This window comes from Tilletiopsis washingtonensis (assembly GCF_003144115.1).
Source record: "Tilletiopsis washingtonensis strain MCA 4186 unplaced genomic scaffold FA09scaffold_3, whole genome shotgun sequence".
NCBI classification, from domain to species: domain Eukaryota; kingdom Fungi; phylum Basidiomycota; class Exobasidiomycetes; order Entylomatales; genus Tilletiopsis; species Tilletiopsis washingtonensis.
The window spans coordinates 163,599-181,290 of NW_020312000.1; the positions used below are offsets into that span (position 1 = coordinate 163,599).

Genomic DNA, 17,692 nt, shown 5'->3' on the forward strand with positions numbered 1-17,692 from the left:
GCAGCAGCAGCAGCAGCAGCAGCAGCAGCAGCAGCAGCAGCAGCAGCAGCAGCAGCAGCAGCAGCAGCAGCAGCAGCAGCAGCAGCAGCAGCAGCGCAAACGCAAGGCGCCTCTCGGTCCGATGAGCCTCTGCAACGATGCCTTCACCCACCGCATCGGACAGCGTGCAAAGCAAGATTGGACAAGAGAGCAAAGGTAAGTCTTGGTCTGCTCTACAAGCCCGTGTCCGCCGCGTGCTGACCATCCCGCAGGATCGACTTGCTCCGCGAGCTGGCAGATTTGAAGGCAGACAAGTCCCGGCTGCTGCGCGAGCTCAGCGAGGCAAACGCGCACGCGCAACAGCAGCACCAGGAGGCCAGCAAGTACCGCAACAAGTACGATGCCCTCAAAGGACCCTACAACGACTTGCTGGCCAAGCATCGCCGAGTTACCGGCGGAGCGCCGCAGCCGCTGCCGCAGGCGCAGCTGCAGGCAAGCCAGCATCAGGAGCTGCCCCGGCCACGCCACGCGCCGGCGCCGCTCTCGCCTCGCCAGCAGCAACACTCACGCCAGCTCAAGCAGCAGCGCCAGGGGGAGCGCCAGTGGGAGCACCAGCCAGGATCAGTCGAGGGACCGCACGCCCTGATCCAGCTGATCGAGCGTCCGGATTCGTCGTCGGCGCAGCCCGACGGCACCGCTTCTGCTCAGCCGCTCAACATCGGCTCCTCCTCGACGCGTCGCTGACGCTGCTCTTGCTCCGCCGCTCGTGCACGCCGCTTCGTCTCAGCTGCGCATCGCACCATCTCAGTCTCGGCCCTTCGACCTTCCAGACTTCACGCCCTTCGACGAATTCGTGCGTCAGAACGGCGGCTTCGGACCAGTCGCATCCGCGTCGATCGGCCAGTGAAGCCAGCAGTTGCAGCAGTCATGCCGCCTGCTCGTTCCATGCGCGCGGCGCCGCGCTGTCCCCCTTCCGTCGTGTCTGCGTCTCTTCATCATTATACCTGCGATAATACACAGCCCTTTCCCGCGACCTCGACTGCCCACTCGGTGTGCGAAGACGAAGTGCATTGCGAGGCTGGTGATACATGAAGAAGCGAGGGCATGCAGGGGACGGCGAGGGTGACACATTCACAGGAAGACGAGGCGCGAGCCGGTGACCTGGATGACGCCAAGGTCGCTGTACTCCGTGAGACACTCCTGCAGCTGGTCCTCGACCCAGCCGCTCGCGATGATGCGGTCGCGCACGTCGCGCAGCAGCAGCTCGCCCGGCAGGTTCTGGCTCTCGCCCGCATCGTCCTCGTCCAGTGCCATGGCCTCGCCGCCGGTCTGCCGGTCGGGGCCACGGCCGAGACGGCCAGTCGTGGCCCGCCGTGCATTGCCGCCGCGCCGCGAGGCGGCAGCCGCATCGCGCTCGGCGGCGCCGGCTGCCAGCGCCATCTCGCGGATGATGCGGTAGATCTTGCTCATGTTGCTGTTGTCTCCGAGCTCGTCGCCGGCCTTGCGCCGGCCGTCGGCATGCAGACTGGCCTTGCTGACGTCCATGAGCCGCAGCGCCTCGTCGACGTCGGCGATCTCGACGCTGTCGGCGAAGCGCAGTCGCGCAAGTGCCTGGCTGAGACGCAGCACACCCAGCAGCGTGCGCGCCGAGGTGTAGGTGTACGACTGTTCCCGAGCCTCGTCCTCGGCTCCCTGGGCGCGCAGCTTGACGTACGCTCCCACAACGTACTCGCTCACGGCACGCGGCACCGTCGGCCGCTTCTGCCGCGCAAGTGCGATGTAGTGCCGCATGAGAATGGCATCCAGCGGCTCGTGCTCGAGCGGCGGATGGGCGCTGTGCATGTGCACGTACGAGACGTGCTGCGCCAGGCGCTCGTCGTCGTCGCGGTTCGGCGTGTCGAGAATGAGAAAGAGCACGTCGAAGCGACTGAGCAACGCCGCAGGCAGATTGATGTTGTCGACCGGCGAGATGCGCGGGTTGTACCGGCCGTACAGCGGATTGGCTGCGGCAAGGATCGACGTGCGCGCATTGAGCGTCGTCGAGATGCCGGCCTTGTTGATGCTGATGGTCTGCTGCTCCATGACTTCGTGAATGGCGGTCCGATCCGACTCGTCCATCTTGTCGAACTCGTCGATGCAGGCGATACCGTTGTCTGCGAGCACGAGGGCGCCTCCCTCTGCGTCACAAGACTGATGAGCAATGTGCTCAGAGCCGAGCAGCGAGACACTCACCAAGCATCATCTCCTCCGTCACCGGGTCGCGCATCACGGCAGCCGTCAGGCCGACGCCGGAGCTGCCGCGTCCCGTGGTATACACGCCGCGCGGCGCCACCTTGGAGATGTACTTCAGCAGCTGGCTCTTGGCCACACCGGGATCGCCCATGAGGCACACGTTGATGTCGCCGCGGATTTTCATGCCGTCGCCGACCGTCTTCGTCACGCCGCCGACGAGGAGCAGCAGCAGGCACTTCTTGACGTCTTCGTGGCCGTAGATCTCGGGCGCGATGCTCGCCGCCAGCTTCGTGTACAGCGCCGGGTCGTCCTTCAGAGCCTCGATCTGCGCGGCAATCTGCGGCGTCATCTCCATGGCCTCGTACTGCTTCTTGAGCTGCGTGACGTGCTGCGCGTCGAGGTACGTGTCGGTGAGGAGACCGGCGCGGATGGCCTTGAAGCCGGTGTACGGCGTGGGCAGGAAGACACCGGCAATGTCCGCCACGTCGCCCGGGCTGAGCGAGCGCGTGAGCGGGCCATAGAGGTGCACGGTCATGCTGCGTGGGATGTGTCCGACGGGCACTTGGTCGGCCTGCAAAGGAGAGGAGTCAGTGCGTGTTGTAGGTAGCTGCGACGGCGGCAACGCACCATCTCCTGCACCTTGACCTCCTGGAAGCTGGTAAACTTGCTCGCGCGCGTCTGCTGGTGCAGCACGCCCTTGGTGCGGTTCATCGAGCACTGCTTCGACAGGCAGACGCTGAGCGGCAGGTACTGCCGGCCGTTGACCTCCTGGAAGATCTCCGCGCCGCAAGCATCGCACGAGTACGCATCGACGAGGAGGTATGGCTTGACCTCGCTGACGCGCGTCACGATGCCGCGCACCGTAATGAGCTGCCCGAGGTGGGCGCCACGCACGGCGCGCACGGCCATGGTGCCCTTGGTTGTTGCCGGACGGAAATACAAGTTGCTGCGAGAAGCGGGGCTCAGCGTTGCTAGCTTCACCAGAGCTGCGAGACACTCACTATCTCCGCAGAAGAGCCGGTGGGAAAGGCGCATCCTCTGCGCCAATGGCCTCCGCCGCAGCGCCGTCACTCTCCTCCGTCTGCGGCGCGCTCTGACCCTGCTCTGCACGGGCGTTGCGCTCGACACGCTGCTCCTGGATGACATCCATGACGTCGTCGCGGTGCGTGATGCCGCGAGCCGGCTGCAGCTTCTTCAGCTCGCTGTCGACGACCTCGGAGAAGAGCTGCACGTAGCGGTGCGCATTGCCGGTGATGGAGCGCACAAGCTCGAGGCCCGTCTCGCCCGTCGAAGTGAAGCGGTGCTGAGGACGAGGCAGTCAGCGACGAGCCCGGCGCAGGATCGCGCTGGCAGGCTCACCTTCGCGACATCGGCGAGATCGATGACCAACGCATCCTGCTCGCGGTTGCAGATCCGTTGCTGCAGCGCAGTCAGCAGGCGCTCACCGGAGCCGCACGTGCAGCACTCACAAGCTGCTCCTTGTACTTGTAGCTGCTGCCGCTGCCGCGGGCGCCCTTGCCCGGCGCGCCCAGCTGCACGCCGTCCATCGCATCCTCCAGCTCTCCGTCGGCATCGGCATGGTCGCCCTCGTCGTCCGAGTCGGGCTCGCGCACGACGCTGCCCGATGCGCGCAGCGGCGGCACAGTGCCCTTGCAGAAGGAGAGGAAGTCTGCGATGTGCGCCTTGTCCTCGGCATAGTTGACATCCAGCGTGATCACGGGCAGGGACGGGCCGGACGCCATCGCGGCGGCGGAGAGGGAGAGACGGTCGGAAGAGGTGCGTGCCGAGGTGGTGAAGAGCGGAGCTGATCTGTCTGTGAGCGGACGGGGGATGAGCGAGGGCGGGACGGACGGACGGATGTGCGCGAGAAGAAGGCCGGGCGGCCGGCACAGGCAGCGGAGGCGTCGCAGCGCGCGCGGCTGCCAGCTGCACCCACGCCGCCTCTCTACGCGTCGAGGCAACGCGCAAGACGCGTCGTGCCTCTCCCCGCGCTGCCGAGTCGGCGTGCTCGGCCGGCAGCGCCGAGCGTGCGAAGCGCCTGCGCCATCATGCTCTCGCTCTCGCCGCCGCCGCGCTGTGCCGCCGCCACGCCTTCTCGGCCTCACCCCTCCACCTCTGCCCGTCTCAGCCATGAGCGCGGCTGCTCTCGCACTCGCAGAGCGGCGGTGCGCGCCCGTCTACACCGCCCTCGACTCGGGCAACCCGGCCAAGGCGCTCACGCTCGCGGACCAGCTCCTGCGCTCCTCGCCCTCGCCGCTGGCCGCGGCGCTGCGCCTTCTCGCGCTGGCGCGGCTGCCCGACGCTGCCCGGGCACACGAGGCCGCCGATGCGCTCATGGCCAGCGCACCCACCGATGCCTCGTCGGTGCATGCTGCGGGCCTGGCGCTGAGCGCGCTCGGCCGCCGCGGCGACGAGGCCACGCTGTTCGACGCCGCGGCAACGGCACATCCAGGCAGCCTCGACGCCGGCCGCAAGGCACTCCTGGCTCTGGCCCGCGCCTCGCGCTGGCAGCGTGCCCAGCAGGTGGCCATGCGGCTGCACAAGGCTGCCGTGGCTGCTGCAGGCGCCGCTCCGAGCGGCCTTCGTGCCCAGATGCGCAGCGAGGCCGGCTTCTTCTTCTGGGCCAGCATTGCTGCCTATCTGGTGCTGTCCCGCACACCCAGCGCGCCCGGCGCAGCGCTCGCACTTCCGCTGGCGCACAGAATGGCGACGCAGCACCTCGAGACCCACCCGCTCGGCCCGCGCTCTGATGAGGAAGCGTGGCTCGCGACTACGGTCTCTGCGCGTGTCGCGGCACTGAAGCCCGCAGCAGAGCTGCCGGGCGCCATGGCCGACGCATTGGAGCTGCTAGAGCAAGGAGAAGGGCCGTCGCTGGTGCGTCGCAACCTCGGCCTCGAGGAGCTCCGCCGCGAGCTGCAGGTCAAAGCCGGCCAGTGGCAGCAGATGCACAGCGATGCGTCGCAAGCTCTTGCGGCTGGCAATCGCAACTGGCCGGTGGTCGCATCGCTCATCGACGCATCGGTCAAGCTCGCCAGCGAAAGCAGAGACGGAGCGCTCCTGTCTCAGGCGATGGACACGCTGTCAGCACTGGCGCCGGTAGCAAGTGCGAAGCGTGACCGCACACAGCGGCTCGGCGTTCTGCACCTCCGAGCAGCCGTGCTCAAGGCCGAGCTGACTGCGCTTGTCGGTTCTGATCCTGCCGCCTACGCTGCGGGTGTGGCCGACGAGCTTAGCTCGTACCTCGTGGACCTTGGCGACAAGGCCTGCGCTGCGGACGACCTCGCGCCCTACATTCCGTCTCTCGCCACGAAAGAGCGTGCACGCTTCGCGTCCTGGTGCGAAGAGCCGCCGCAGACATTCCCGGATTTGCGAGCCATGTACGCTTACCTCAACCGGGCTAAGCTTTCTCGCCTCTGCGGCAAATACTCGGCGGAGACGCTGAGCGATGTTGCGCTTGCTGCGCGATACACTCGCGCGTACGCTGCTGCACTTCCCCTCGGCGCAGATCTGCCTGCCACGGAGATGCAGCCGGCCGATGACTTCGCCCTGCTCGCTGCGCAGACAATGCTGTCACAGCCTCTCACAGCGGTTGCGCTGCTCGGCTTCGCTCTGCAGAAGAGCCCAAAAGGCTATCGCTTGCGCCTGCTGCGATCGCGTCTGCTCGCACGTCTCGGTGCCACGTCTCTATCGCGCGACGAAGCCGGCCGCATCGGCATCAAGGGCGTGCAGTGGGACACGCTTGGCTGGATTGTCTCCGAGAGGCGAGCACATGCGGCGATTGGCGACGAGCAGCGAGCGAACAAGCTCGCGCGGGAGGCTGAGAACCTGTACAAGGAGAACGAGCGAGAGGTGCGTGCTGCGTTGTAGAGCAGGCCTGCGTTTGCTCACGACGACCTACAGCTGCCGAAGATGGTGTCAAAGTGCCTGGAGCACGGCACGTTCTCCAGAGTGCGTTGACTCTAGCTCGGGTCCTTCTCAGTGCTGAGACCACCTCTTCGCAGGTTGAGGAGTTCGTCGAGTTCTCGGAGTGCCTCGAGCGATCACTCGAGCGCCAGCTGAGTCGCATCGAGAGCGTCCGCGCCGCTCTACTCGGCGCCAGTCCTCCGGATCAAGGGCACGCGCAGCGCCTTGCGACCGTTCTGCGGGAGGCGCACGAGGCGCTGGAGGGTGAGTGAAGCTGAGCATGTGACTCCGACATCGCTGACGGACGAGTCTGACCCGCAGCCGGCACGCATGATCAGCGTGACTACGCCGTGCTGCCCTCGCTCTTGCCCCTCGACGGGCCAACATGCGAAGAGCTGATCACGCTGGGCTCTGGGCCGCGCCCATCGGTGCGTGTTTTGCGTCCGTATTCAGGCGCCTGTTGCTCACCCATACTTTGTCCAGGCCTGCTTCGCCCGAGCTGCGCTGACAATCGCAGCCTCGTCACTGGGCATCGACACTGCTTTCGAGTCCACGTCTAGCGAGCAGACAGATCTGTCCGAGGTATGCCTTACTTCCTCGCGGCGCCGAGCACCCGAAGCTCATCCTCTGCGCACAGCTCAACCCTGCCGAGGCAGCGCTACATCGCTTTGCGCTCGCGCTCAAAGATGACGACCTTGCATCTGTCGAAGGCTTCTTCGAAGGTGCGTCCTGACCCTCACGCTTGTAATCACGCTCACTCCTTCTGCACGCCAGCGCGGCGCGACGAAGTGCAGCAGCCACGGGCGGAGACAAGCCCATGGCATGTGCAGCAGACTGCCTGCGTTGCTCTCGAGGTGAGACACCTGCATTGTCGCGCAGCGCAGAAGCTCACACGTCGGCAGGCCTACGTTGCGGTGCAAGCGACTGCGTCGCGCACCAAGTCACCATCTGCCCGCAGTCTGCTGGCACGCGCTTCAGCCCCACTCGAAGCGATTGCCCAGTCGCTGGCACGCACGTCCCCGGCACGCGGCGCCGACGATGCACAGCTCGCGCTGCCGCTGATCCCGCTCGTCGGCGGGAGCAAAGCAGACGCACTCGCACTGCTGTCGCAAGTCAGCCGCGACGTCGCTGCAAATCGGCACGCCGTGCGATCTGCTCTCGCTACCAGGATACGAAGCCGTCTGGCTGGGCAATAGAGTTCATTCCGTCAGCACCTGTCAGCGGCTGGTCGAGACTCCACACACACGGTGAGCCGAGCGCTGCCGCCGAGTGAAGATGCGCGTCGTGGGCAGGCGAGAGCTACGGTGGACGAGCGTGAGCTGAAGAGCGGCAAGGCTGGTGTAGTACCTCACCGGATCTCGACAGAGCTGTGCGCGGCGTGTATGCCTGGGGAAAAGGGGAACAGTAGAGCGAATGAAGGATGATAATGGGGATGGAGTATCTCACCCGGCGTTTTGCGTTCTCGCGTCGGAGCAGTAATGCGGTATGTCAGCAGCAACAGCATTGGGAAAGGTTGTGTGGCCACCACATTGTCGCCGGGCCCCGCATCGAGTGCACGCATCTCATGATTCGGCTCCTCAGCGGCCCCTGCGTGTCCCGGAGGACGCCACAGAGGGAAGAGCCAGACAAGTACACGTCGCTGGACGCCATACCACGGAGACTAGCCGAAGCACAAGACCCACGAATGGGCAGTCCTTGGATGATTTTTCCCGAGACCCACAGGGCTGGGTCTGCACCGAAGCTCTCGGAGTTCCGTCTTACGCCCGAAGGCAGCGAGAGGCACTCCTTGAGGCGACGACACCTGCTCCACCGGCCCACTAGGCCAGAGCAACGAACATGCTGCCGTCCGCAGACGACAACAATGAGGCGTACCACGCAGCTTCGCGCTTCTCTGACTCTTCTGCTCCAGCCTCATATCCCTCCCGACACGACGAGAACGGGGCCACTCAGCTGCTGTATGGACCGATGACGAGTGAGATCGACATGTCCAAGACTGTGAGCCACGGAGAAGATGCCAAGCTGAGCGAAGTGGGCGTCAGTGAACGTTTCTGCACACGTCGAAGTGGGAGGTGGACAGCGGACGAGAGCAAGAGATCGGGACGAGAAGAGACGGGACGAGTACCACGGGTCTCTGAGGCGTCACATCCTACCACAGGACTGAAGTGTCTCCCTTTGCAGGGGTCCCTCGCGGGACGCGACAACGACAACTGAACCGTCGAGACGGCCCACGGACTATGGGTTTGTTTTCGGAGGGCTCAGGGCGCACCCTACGTCCCGCTCGTGCACGAGACAGGACGCCCGCTCCACCGGCATGACACCAGGAGCGGCACTGCAGATGTATGGACGCAGGTCAGAGGTCCCGTCGAATGTCTCACGCTCCTTCTCGTCTCGACCTCCCACCCCTACCACACTGGCCACCTCCCTACCAGACTTCTGCGCGTTGACGATGAAGTCAAGCTTGACGAGTGGCTGCACTGCGAGCGCGGACCGGGATGGATGGTGAGCAACCAGGTCGGGCGGCGGCGCTTCTCACGCTCTGCGACTCCCTGACGAAGCTTCTTGCGTCACTAGACTGCGCTGAGCACCAGAGGCAGGGGCTGCGGCGGCGAGAGGACCGCGGCGCGCGCGCGTGCGTGGGCATGTGGTGCGGGCGCTTGGGCGCAGAGGGCACATGTGCATTGAGTTGAGCAGGAACTAATGCAGTGGATGGTAAAGTCAGTCGTGGTGCGGAGGGCGGGCGTGGTACGTGGAGAGGTGCGGATGGCTCTGAGACGGCGCAGGCGCGCACATGCGGGTGGATGGACTCGCAGGCGAGGGCGTGCGAGTCAGAGGGGGGAGTGGATGCGGCGGATGGCACGCCAGGGAGCGGATGCGCGGCGCTGAGTGCGCAGCGCCGTCTGGCGCAGCTCGCCGGCGCGCGTCGACGACGAGCTCGGCGGCCAGCCCGAGGGCAGCTGGCCGGCCAGGGAGCAGACGGGCGGCGCGGTGGTTGGCGAGACGAGCTTGCGGGCTTGCGGGGCGTGTTTGGCGGGCGCGAGAGCGAGGAGGAGCGGCGGAGCGGGCGGATGGCAGGGGTGGGAGGTGGTGGATGGGAAGGTGGGCGGATCTGGCGACGGGCCGGGCGAGGCCCTGTACTTATGCCTTTGCGCGCCAGGCGCCCGGCGCACGCCTGGCGCGGAGAGAGACTGGCGCCGTGCCGCGCGCACGCGCAGCGCCGGCCCGCCGGGCACGGCGCCAGTGTCGCTGCGCCCGTGACTCGACGCGGCGGAGCTGCGCCGCTCGGCTGCTGCAAACTGCTCTCCTCTGCTGTCGAACTTTGCACGCTCGCGCTCGCCTCGTCGTCGTCGTCGTCGCGCTCGCCGCGTCGCCAGGACGTCGCCGAGCTCCACACGGGTCCGTGGGAGCAGCGAGATGTACGAGTGCCGGGACTCGGGCATCACCACGGGTGTGGCTTGGGCGGCGCTGGCGGAGGGCGCCATCGGGCGGGCGCAGCGGGTGCGGCGCGGGAGCGCGCGGCGGCGTGGCGCGGCGGCGGGCGACGCGACGCTTGGGCACGACGGAGACTGCTCTGGGGCCCGGGTGAGCAAGTCGCTCACACACTGGTGTAGTGCCCTGCTGCGCAAGGCTCGCGCGAGCCTCGCAGCGCATGCAGGCGGCGTGCCGTGCTCTCATGCCTCGCTGCCGACGTCTGCGGTACCACGATCGAAGCCTCTCTCTGAGTCAGTGTCAGGCGCTGCGTGTGTGCTTGTGGATGCAGATGTCGCAGACAAGGCGCTTCTGCGGTGCTTCTTCATGGGAAGGATGGCGGTGTGAGGACGCGAGACCGGGGCCGCGGCAGCACCAGCAGCAGGCAGCAGGTCAGCAGTCGAGTCTGAGTCGAGTCGCGCCGCGCGAGCTGGCCTGCCGCCGCGGCCATCGCCGCCTGCGCGACGCGCTGCTGCTGCTGCTCCCGCGCTGTGGCCGTGGCTCGCCCGCTCGCGCCTCCGCTCCTTCTCATCGCTCCCAGCTCGGACCGCCTCCTCCTCGGCTCAGCACTCAGACGAGGCCGCCCCGCGCCCCGCACTCACACCCAAGGCGCGCTGCTTCGCTGCTCGCACCGCCACGCTCGCCGCTTCGCGTTGCCCTCTACCTCCCCCGACTCGCGTCGCGTCGTCTCGATACCGGAGCGGCGACCTCTGCCTCCTCCTCGCTGCCTGCTCCTCGCGACACCGCACCGCCACGTCGCGGCCCTTCTTGCACCCGGCGGCTCGAGCACCGCCTCGCTCGCACAGTGCGCCCAGCAGCCGCTCGCGGCAGCCGCGGCCCAGCGTGTGCCGCGCATCGCATCCCGCTCCCAGCGCACCGCCCTGCGCCGGGCTGGTGAGCGCTGAAGCATGAGCTCGCGCCGGCAGCGCGAGTGGCCGGCCGGCGGCAGTGCGTCGGCGGCATCGGCCAGCGGCGCCAGTACCGTCGGTGGCGGCGGCTCGAGCATCATCAACCGCACGGCCGCGCTGGCGTCGGCGTACCAGGAGCTCGGCAAGGAGCTCTCGTCGGGCAAGCTCAAGTGCGTCGGCAGCTACACGCTCGGCCGGCCCATCGGCGAGGGCACGTATGGCAAGGTGCGCATGGGCGTGCACCGCGCCACGGGCACGCGTGTGGCCATCAAGCAGGTGCCCAAGGCGCACAGCGCCAGCCTGACGCGCGAGATCCACCACCACCGGCGCCTGCACCACCCAAACGTGATGCAGCTGTACGAGGTCGTGGCGACGGAGAGCCACATCTGGATGGCCAGCGAGCTCTGCACCGGCGGCGAGCTGTACGACTACCTCGTCGAGCGCGGCACGCTGCCCGAGCCCGAGGCACGCCGCATCTTCGGCCAGCTCTGCCTCGCCCTCGCCTACATCCACGGCAAGGGCATCGTGCACCGCGACCTGAAGCTCGAGAACGTGCTGCTCGACGAGCGCTGCAACGTGAAGCTCGGCGACTTTGGCTTCACGCGCGAGTTCGAGGGCAAGCGCCTGATGGACACGTTCTGCGGCACGACGGGCTATGCGGCGCCGGAGATGCTGGCGGGCAAGAAGTACACTGGCGAGGGTGAGTAGCTGTGTCTCCAAGCGCTGGGCTGAGGGCAAGCGCTGGCACGTGTGGCTATAGTGTGCTGCTTGGCATCGATGCGAGTTGTGCATGCGCGGCCTGCTCAGCGGAGCGCCGGGCCTGAGGCAGTGCTGACGCGACTTGCTGCCCGCAGAGGTGGACCTCTGGTCGCTGGGCGTCATCCTCTACGCGCTGCTCTGCGGCGCGCTGCCGTTCGATGACGATGATGACGACGTGATGAAGAGCAAGATCCTGGCGGGAGACTACGAGGTGCCCGAGGTGATCTCTGAGGGTGAGTGAGGCGCGTGGGTGTGGAGAACCAGAGCTGACTGCGGACTGGCAGAGGCGAAAGACCTTCTGAGGGGCATCCTGCAGCAGGAGCCCACTGCGCGCCTGTCGATCAGGTCGATGCTCAGTCATCCCTGGTTCGCCAAGGTCATGCTCGGCAGCCCAATGTCGGCAGTGGAGGAAGACGAGAGCGGCGACGCGTACTTTGCGCCAGAAGCAGCGGGCATCGCCGAGCCAGGAGAGCAGCCGAGCGATGCGGCGCTCGAGGCAGCGCCGGTGGTGCCGGTCCTCGCAGCGACGCCGCCGAAGCTGCCTCCAATCGAGTCGGCTTCGCTTACAGTCGACGAGGTCATCTCGTCTGCATCGCTGGCCCCTCCTTCGCTCGGCCTTCATGTGCAGGAAGCGTCTGGCGCATCCGAGGCCAGCTACCACTCAGCTGTCAGCGACAGCGAGTCGAGCGACCGCCGCTCGAGCCGCACGGGCGGCACGAGCCCCACGACAGACCCGACGACCGACAACGACGACAAGTCCAGCCTCGAAGGCGTGTCTGCCTCGGAGGAGTCGCCAGTCGAGGCGCCGCCACTGGCGATCCACCGCAACGAGTCGCAGACGACTATCCGCCGAGAAGGCTCAGCGGGCAGCGACGTGTCGCGGAAAGGCCCGTCTGCTGGCGGCAAGGCAACAGCTTCGTCCCTGCCGACTCATCACGAGTCGCCCGGCTCGACGGAGAGCTCGCCGCAGCAGAACGGCGCCGCTCCTCTGAAGCAAGTGCCGAGCGCAGAGATGAGCGAGGTCATGAAGCGCGTCAGCTCCGGCTCGTCACGCGGCCACGTGCGCACACCTTCGCGCACGAAGCGCCGCTCGCTCTCCTCGAGCGGCCTCTCAGACCACCACCCGCCGCACCTGCAGCCGCGCCCGATTGACTACGTCTCGCTCATCGAGGAGTCCTCGCCCGCGCTCTTCACTAGCGTCGCAGAGCAGAACTTGCTCCACCAGCTGAGCAATCTCGGCTTCGATGTCGGGCAGATCGTGCACAGCGTCATCACCGACGCGTGCGACGCCAGCGGCGCCATCTGGTGGCTGCTGAAGCTCAAGGCTGACGAGCGGGCTGCGAACCCTGTTCCCATGAGCGCTGTGCTCCCAACACCGGTGCCGTCTGTCGCGCCCGCCACCCCGACGCCACATGCGCCAGCCGGCCCGCCGCCGCTGCCGCCGAAGGATCCTGCCCGCCAGGCAAACAGCCCTGCCTCTAGTCCTGCGCGAAAGGACGCTCGTGCAGATGTTAAGGCGCGCGACAGGTCGCAGAGCGTCGCATCGCCTCTGCGGCACGACAAGATCCGAGTTGGCCACGCACGAGGCTCGACCAGCGTCACAGATCTGAACGCTCAAGACGCAGTGCCGCAGCCCGACGCTGCTGCTGCCAGCGTCTCACGGCCTCGTCAGGCCGACCGAGCGCGCACGAATTCGTTCAGCGTCAAGCTGTCCAGTGTGCTTGCGGGCGGTGCACGACGCGACAGTCCAGAAGTGGACGACTCGCAGCCGCCTGAGCGCTCAAAGAGTCCAGTCGGCGCGCTCTTCAGCAAGAAAGGCACGTCGACCATCAAGGATCGCTCGCGGCAGCCCGCTTCGCCTGCGAAGGAGCGCGTCTCGGGCACACGAGACTTCGGCTCGCCCGAGGGCTCGCAAACGCCTGTGCGGAAGGACCCTGAGCGTGATCGGGAGCGCATTAGAGCCTTGATACAGGCCGACGTCGTCGACAAGTCGCCATCTCGCTCGACATCCGGCAAGCAGAGAGCGCTGCCGAAGACGAACGGCGACGACGGCGCTGTAGGCGACGGCAGTGTCCATGGCACGCTGTCGTCTTCCAAGTCAGTCGACACCTTCACCACGCTCTCGAGCGTCAATGACGGCGATGCATCTGCCTCGGGCAAGACTCGGCAGCGCTCGTCGTTCCTCTCGACGGTGCGCACGTGGCTCGGCTCCGAAGACAAGCAGGCCCGGCGGCGTCGCAAGGCGCAGAAGAACATGGTCGGCAGTCCGCCGTCGCACCACGGCCATGAGGGCAGCGGCTACTCGAGCCAGTCTGTAGCGCGCAAGGGCAGCGTGAGCCGCCGCGGTGGTGGTGCATACGCGCCCACGTCAATGGCCGGCTCGCGGCGGTCGCCTCGCAGCCCGCAGCGCGGCTCGCTCAGCCGGCGCAGCTCGTCTGGCAGCGCACAGCACCTGGATGGGCACGGCCTGACGATCAGCACCTCGCGGCCGCCGAACTTCAGACGGCAGAGTGCCGGCAGCATCACGCCGACCGCCACTGTCTGGGGCGAGGCAGATCACCCGCATCTCGCTGCGTCGCAGCGCTCGAGCCGACCGTCCAGCTCCGCCTCGCTGCACCGGCCGCCGCCGTCCGGACTGCACGTCAAGTCCGGCTCGGCGAGCAGTGCGAACTCCATTCTGCGCAAGCAGCAGGCTGTGGCGATGAACAGCACGATGCGCACGCTGCACGGCCGGCGGCCGAGCACAGAAGGCGGCTCGACTGTGCGGCGGCATCGGCACTATCCCGGCGTGCCGCGTTCGGAGGGCAGCACGTCGCGCCCAGCGTCCTTGTACGCACCCGGCGATGACGGACCAGACAGCGCAGAGGCCGGCCAAGTCGGCACGCCGCGCCGAGGCTCGCTCGAAAGCCGACGTTCCGCTGCAGAGGGCAGCCAGGGACGTGCCTCACCAGCGCACGGGCACGGCTCGAGCCGCGGCAGCGTCTTCACGGTGCACAAGTCTCGCTCGCCGTACAAGCCGCCGTCGGCCAACCCCTCGCTTCACTCGATGACGAGCAAAGCTCAGCCGCCGCCAGACGGCATCAAGACGCAATTCGGCGAGGCGCCTGCCGCGGGCACCGGCACCTGGCGTCGCAGCTGGGGCCGGCCGCCGCCGAGCTGGGCTGGACCTGTCGATCAGGGGCCGACGCGCAGCGAGCTCGCCGCCACAGCGGCTGCAGCCAAGCCGAAGCTGCGCGATGTCTTTGCTGGGCGCCAGGACGACGACTGGGAAGACGAAGATGATGCGCCGACCTATGCAGGTGGCCTTGGCCAGCTCGACACCTACAGCGGCTCCTCGTGGGCCGGCACGTCGAGCTCCAACGTGCCCGACTCGCCTTTCGCCGGCAGCAAGCGCGCACCTGGCGCCTCGCAGCAGGTAGAAGGCGGCCTGCTCGGCTCCGGCCGCTACGCTGGCATCCGCTCCATCTTCCAGCCGCCGTCGCTCGGCCGCGACACGATGCCTCGCGTGCTGTCGATGCAGCTCGATCCGCCCGACAGCTCGACATCCGAGACGCCTCCGTCGAGCACACCCGGCTCTGCACCGGCCGCAAAAGACGCGTCAAGCGCCAGCACGAACTCGGTGCCGTCACCCTCGATGGGCACCGCCCGTCTGCGTGCGCCGGCTCCAGCCTTCCGCACGCAAGTCATTGAGGAAGAGGAGGAGGACGAGTAGACGACTCATCGCGCCAGCAGTCTCGGCTCGCCATCTCACGCTCTAAAGCTCCGCTCTTTCCCTTCCATCTCACACTGCTTCTCCCGGCATCCCACCTGCTTCCATACCCGCCCTAGTGCTCCTGCCCGCCGTTCTGCTGTGCGCGGCACATACCCATGCGTGAATGCTATACACCTGCTCTCCTCGCTGTTGCGGTGCAGCTCGGTCAGAGCCCGGCACCACGGCGCGCGTCGTGCCGCGGCAGCGGCGCGTGCGTGCGTAACGCTGAAGGTGTGTGCGCAAGTGCGACGCCCGTCGCTCGCTCTTCACTGCCACCACCTTCCGGCATGCTCTACCCGTCACTCCTTCACCTCATGCCTCAGCCGACGTCAGCCTTCACTCTGACCTCGGACGACGTGGCGTGGTTCGGCCTCGGCGCTCGCCAGTACGAGGCCGACTGTGTCACCCTGTGGCGTGCGCCTGAGCGCCCGCTTCGCGTCCTGCTCGCCTCAAGCTAACGCATGAGGTCCCTCATTTGCCCCGCAAAGGCCAGCTCGGCGGCAACACCTCGCGCAGCCCGCTTGGCGCCACGCACCACTTCGCTTGCGACCAGGCCGACGCCCTGTCTGCGCCGTGAGTGAAGCGTCAAAGTGCTCGGAACCTGGCAGCAGCTGAGCGCTCACGGATGGCCTCCAGGCTCATCGGCGTCCGCATGGTAACACACGAAGAACACGGCGAGCAAGCTGGCGCAAATATCAGCATCTGCCACCCGCGCTGGATCTATGCCAGTGCTCAAGCTGGCACGGAGCTTCCGAAGGGCGACTTCCTCATCCCCGGTGCGGCTCAAGTGCGGCTGTTTATCGGCTCAGCGCTCACTCTGCCCTCTGCTCCAGCACTCCCGCAGACTCCAGCGAGCCAGGAGCCTCCGTCTACCCCTCAAAGCTACAAGCAGGAAGTCGTAGACGGTCTCTGCGCTGCCACGTCGGAGGACGAGAAAGACGAGCTCGAGGTGGAGCGCGCTTCGCAGTCTACGTGAGAGCAAGCGCCATCCCGAACCCTCAACGTAAGCTGAATAGACTTTCGAGCCCAGCACATCGCGATCCACCCGCCGTCGCAACGAGCTAGCTGCGCTCATGAAGTACTGGGACGACGAGCCCGTCACGAGCTGCACCTCCATCGCCTATGCTCCGAACGCTAAGGCCGAGAGCAGCTGCAGCCCAACGAGAATGACTTCGCCGCCGGGTCTGAACCTCAGCCACCAAGCGCTCAGCTCTCAGCTCAACGGTGAGCCTGCATCGGCCCTGTCAGTTGCTGCACATCTGCTAACTGCTCGACTCAGCCACGTCCTCGAACAACTACGTCAAGCGCGAGCAGCTTTGAGATTAGCAGGCGATGGGAGCAGGGTGTGACGCGAGGGGAATACATGTGTGAGGAGTCATTGGGTGGTATCGATGAAGGTCAGGCCGGCGTCACAGGTCAGTCGGACGTGATGAAGAGCACTTTTTGTCGTGTCGGCGGAAGAGAGCGGAGCAGGCTGCTAAGGCATGGCCCAGTGACGTGATCAGAGGCGCCGCAAGCCTCGCTTCGGCACGCTCGTCTTCTTGAGGACGCCGCCTCCACCTAGGCTCAGCGGAGCGCATGAAGATGGAAGACCGGCAATGCTGCCCTGCGGAAGAGAAGGAAGGGCAGCTGCCGCAGGAGGGCACAGCGTGGCCGGACCAGTTCCGGCGTTGCTGCTGGTCTGCGGAGCCACAGTCTGCGTGCTCGCAAGCGGTGCCGCATCATGGCTCGCCATCTTGCTGGCAGAAGCAGGGCTCGCCGGCCCGAAGCAGTCCGGGCGCGTCGAGGCGTGCACGCTCGTCCAAATGCGAGCTGTCTTGTGGAAGTCTTCGTACGACTGCCGACCGAGATGTCAGGACGAGCTGCACCTTCTGCACGCTACCAGATCAAAGCCCATACGAGACGGGCAGACATACGCCCAATACGCCGCCTTCGACCACCAAGCATCTGACTCACATCATGCATCAAGCGGCCCGCCTCTGCCTGGTCCAGCACCGAGTCCGGGTTCGGGTCCAGCAGCAGCGAGATGATGGTGCGGACGAGAAAGTCGACGCCCGTCTGCGCATCCCAGCCCTTCTTCAGCGTCGACACGCAGATGTCGCCCTTTGTGGAGACGTTTGGATGAAAGACTGGGCCATACATCAGCTCAGCACGCTAGGAGTGCCCCGCCGGTGCTCACTCTTTGTCCGCAGCAGGCAGTGCGGCGGCGAGTTGGGATAGTCGCCGGCCAGGAAGTCGATGGTGAGCTTGAAATAGCCGCCCTCGAACGGCGTGCCCTCTGTGGCGCAGCGTCAGCACTCAGTGGCCAGGCCTCGCACGCCTGACGCACCTGGCCCGCGAATCCACACGGCGACGTCGAGAATGTCCTCCTCGTTCAGCACGACGCGGTAGTCCTCGGGCGGGTTGGCGTGCAGGCGTGCCAGCTCGCGCGTGAGGCGCCGCATGATGGCCGGCGGGAGCGTCTGGCAAGCCGTCAGCTATGTCAGCGCATACACAGCGGGCGCACATGCCAAGCTCACCATCTTGCGAGGGCTGAGCGAGTGCGAGTGCTTGCGGGGAAGGCGGTGGTGGAGTGGAGGCTGCATCAACTCGCGGCGTGCCTCGCTCGGCGCAGGCACGCGCCGTGTTAATTGGGGAGCCAATTGCTTATGTCAGCACGCTCTCGCGCCCGGCACAGGCGGCAGCGCCGAGCGGC

At 66.7% G+C, this 17,692-nt stretch overlaps 7 protein-coding genes across 7 annotated transcripts in view; 5 read left to right on the plus strand and 2 right to left on the minus strand.

Annotated features, from left to right (window-relative positions):
- Window positions 1–723, plus strand: part of FA09DRAFT_336482 (hypothetical protein) — a gene marked incomplete at both ends in the record, with an annotated part of 1,112 nt that extends 389 nt beyond the window's left edge. Inside the window, 2 exons of the mRNA XM_025743891.1 lie at window positions 8–195; window positions 252–723. Of these exons, the coding sequence (XP_025600613.1) occupies window positions 8–195; window positions 252–723 (660 nt within the window). The remainder of the gene's footprint in view (window positions 1–7; window positions 196–251) is intronic.
- Window positions 724–1,033: 310 nt separating this feature from the next.
- Window positions 1,034–4,083, minus strand: FA09DRAFT_304420 (MCM-domain-containing protein). The gene is made up of 6 exons (XM_025740468.1): window positions 3,681–4,083; window positions 3,571–3,630; window positions 3,213–3,514; window positions 2,839–3,157; window positions 2,212–2,782; window positions 1,034–2,156 (listed from the first exon to the last, which is right to left on the minus strand). The coding sequence occupies exons 1-6, from the start codon at window positions 3,951–3,953 to the stop codon at window positions 1,111–1,113; spliced, it is 2,571 nt and encodes an 856-aa protein (XP_025600614.1). The 5' UTR covers window positions 3,954–4,083; the 3' UTR covers window positions 1,034–1,110.
- Window positions 4,084–4,341: 258 nt separating this feature from the next.
- Window positions 4,342–7,310, plus strand: FA09DRAFT_336484 (hypothetical protein; the record flags this gene model as incomplete). Its single annotated transcript, XM_025743892.1, has 8 exons — window positions 4,342–6,060; window positions 6,112–6,159; window positions 6,213–6,378; window positions 6,436–6,542; window positions 6,598–6,696; window positions 6,752–6,836; window positions 6,889–6,968; window positions 7,017–7,310. The coding sequence occupies 8 exons, from the start codon at window positions 4,342–4,344 to the stop codon at window positions 7,308–7,310; spliced, it is 2,598 nt and encodes an 865-aa protein (XP_025600615.1).
- A 2-nt stretch (window positions 7,311–7,312) lies between these two features.
- FA09DRAFT_183160 (hypothetical protein) lies at window positions 7,313–8,325 on the plus strand. Its single transcript, XM_025739339.1, has 2 exons — window positions 7,313–7,361; window positions 7,449–8,325. The coding sequence occupies exon 2, from the start codon at window positions 7,535–7,537 to the stop codon at window positions 8,081–8,083; it is 549 nt and encodes a 182-aa protein (XP_025600616.1). The 5' UTR covers window positions 7,313–7,361; window positions 7,449–7,534; the 3' UTR covers window positions 8,084–8,325.
- Window positions 8,326–10,117: 1,792 nt separating this feature from the next.
- Window positions 10,118–15,143, plus strand: FA09DRAFT_327789 (Pkinase-domain-containing protein). Its single transcript, XM_025741527.1, has 3 exons — window positions 10,118–11,187; window positions 11,342–11,479; window positions 11,531–15,143. The coding sequence occupies exons 1-3, from the start codon at window positions 10,488–10,490 to the stop codon at window positions 14,956–14,958; spliced, it is 4,266 nt and encodes a 1,421-aa protein (XP_025600617.1). The 5' UTR covers window positions 10,118–10,487; the 3' UTR covers window positions 14,959–15,143.
- A 321-nt stretch (window positions 15,144–15,464) lies between these two features.
- Window positions 15,465–16,446, plus strand: FA09DRAFT_183180 (hypothetical protein). The gene is made up of 5 exons (XM_025739340.1): window positions 15,465–15,570; window positions 15,634–15,773; window positions 15,831–15,969; window positions 16,028–16,221; window positions 16,277–16,446. Exons 2-5 carry the CDS (start codon window positions 15,650–15,652, stop codon window positions 16,315–16,317), a joined length of 498 nt encoding a protein of 165 aa, XP_025600618.1. The 5' UTR covers window positions 15,465–15,570; window positions 15,634–15,649; the 3' UTR covers window positions 16,318–16,446.
- On the minus strand, window positions 16,306–17,523 carry FA09DRAFT_314973 (UBC-like protein). Its single transcript, XM_025740792.1, has 5 exons — window positions 17,517–17,523; window positions 17,327–17,459; window positions 17,177–17,275; window positions 16,954–17,126; window positions 16,306–16,834 (listed from the first exon to the last, which is right to left on the minus strand). Exons 1-5 carry the CDS (start codon window positions 17,517–17,519, stop codon window positions 16,499–16,501), a joined length of 744 nt encoding a protein of 247 aa, XP_025600619.1. The 5' UTR covers window positions 17,520–17,523; the 3' UTR covers window positions 16,306–16,498.
- Window positions 17,524–17,692: the final 169 nt, after the last annotated feature.

Coding starts and splice junctions, on each gene's coding strand:
- FA09DRAFT_327789 (XM_025741527.1), top strand. CDS start 10,488: ATGAGCTCGCGCCGGCAGCGCGAGTGGCCGGCCGGCGGCAGTGCGTCG. Junction 11,188..11,341: donor CAAGAAGTACACTGGCGAGG/GTGAGTAGCTGT, acceptor TGCTGCCCGCAG/AGGTGGACCTCTGGTCGCTG. Junction 11,480..11,530: donor GCCCGAGGTGATCTCTGAGG/GTGAGTGAGGCG, acceptor GCGGACTGGCAG/AGGCGAAAGACCTTCTGAGG.
- FA09DRAFT_314973 (XM_025740792.1), bottom strand. Junction 17,276..17,326: donor CGTGTGGATTCGCGGGCCAG/GTGCGTCAGGCG, acceptor GCTGCGCCACAG/AGGGCACGCCGTTCGAGGGC. Junction 17,127..17,176: donor CTGCCTGCTGCGGACAAAGA/GTGAGCACCGGC, acceptor TGTATGGCCCAG/TCTTTCATCCAAACGTCTCC.
- FA09DRAFT_304420 (XM_025740468.1), bottom strand. CDS start 3,953: ATGGCGTCCGGCCCGTCCCTGCCCGTGATCACGCTGGATGTCAACTAT. Junction 3,158..3,212: donor CCGGCTCTTCTGCGGAGATA/GTGAGTGTCTCG, acceptor CGCTTCTCGCAG/CAACTTGTATTTCCGTCCGG. Junction 2,157..2,211: donor GACGGAGGAGATGATGCTTG/GTGAGTGTCTCG, acceptor CTTGTGACGCAG/AGGGAGGCGCCCTCGTGCTC.
- FA09DRAFT_183180 (XM_025739340.1), top strand. CDS start 15,650: ATGGTAACACACGAAGAACACGGCGAGCAAGCTGGCGCAAATATCAGC. Junction 15,774..15,830: donor GGGCGACTTCCTCATCCCCG/GTGCGGCTCAAG, acceptor CCTCTGCTCCAG/CACTCCCGCAGACTCCAGCG. Junction 15,970..16,027: donor GAGCGCGCTTCGCAGTCTAC/GTGAGAGCAAGC, acceptor TTTCGAGCCCAG/CACATCGCGATCCACCCGCC.
- FA09DRAFT_183160 (XM_025739339.1), top strand. CDS start 7,535: ATGATAATGGGGATGGAGTATCTCACCCGGCGTTTTGCGTTCTCGCGT.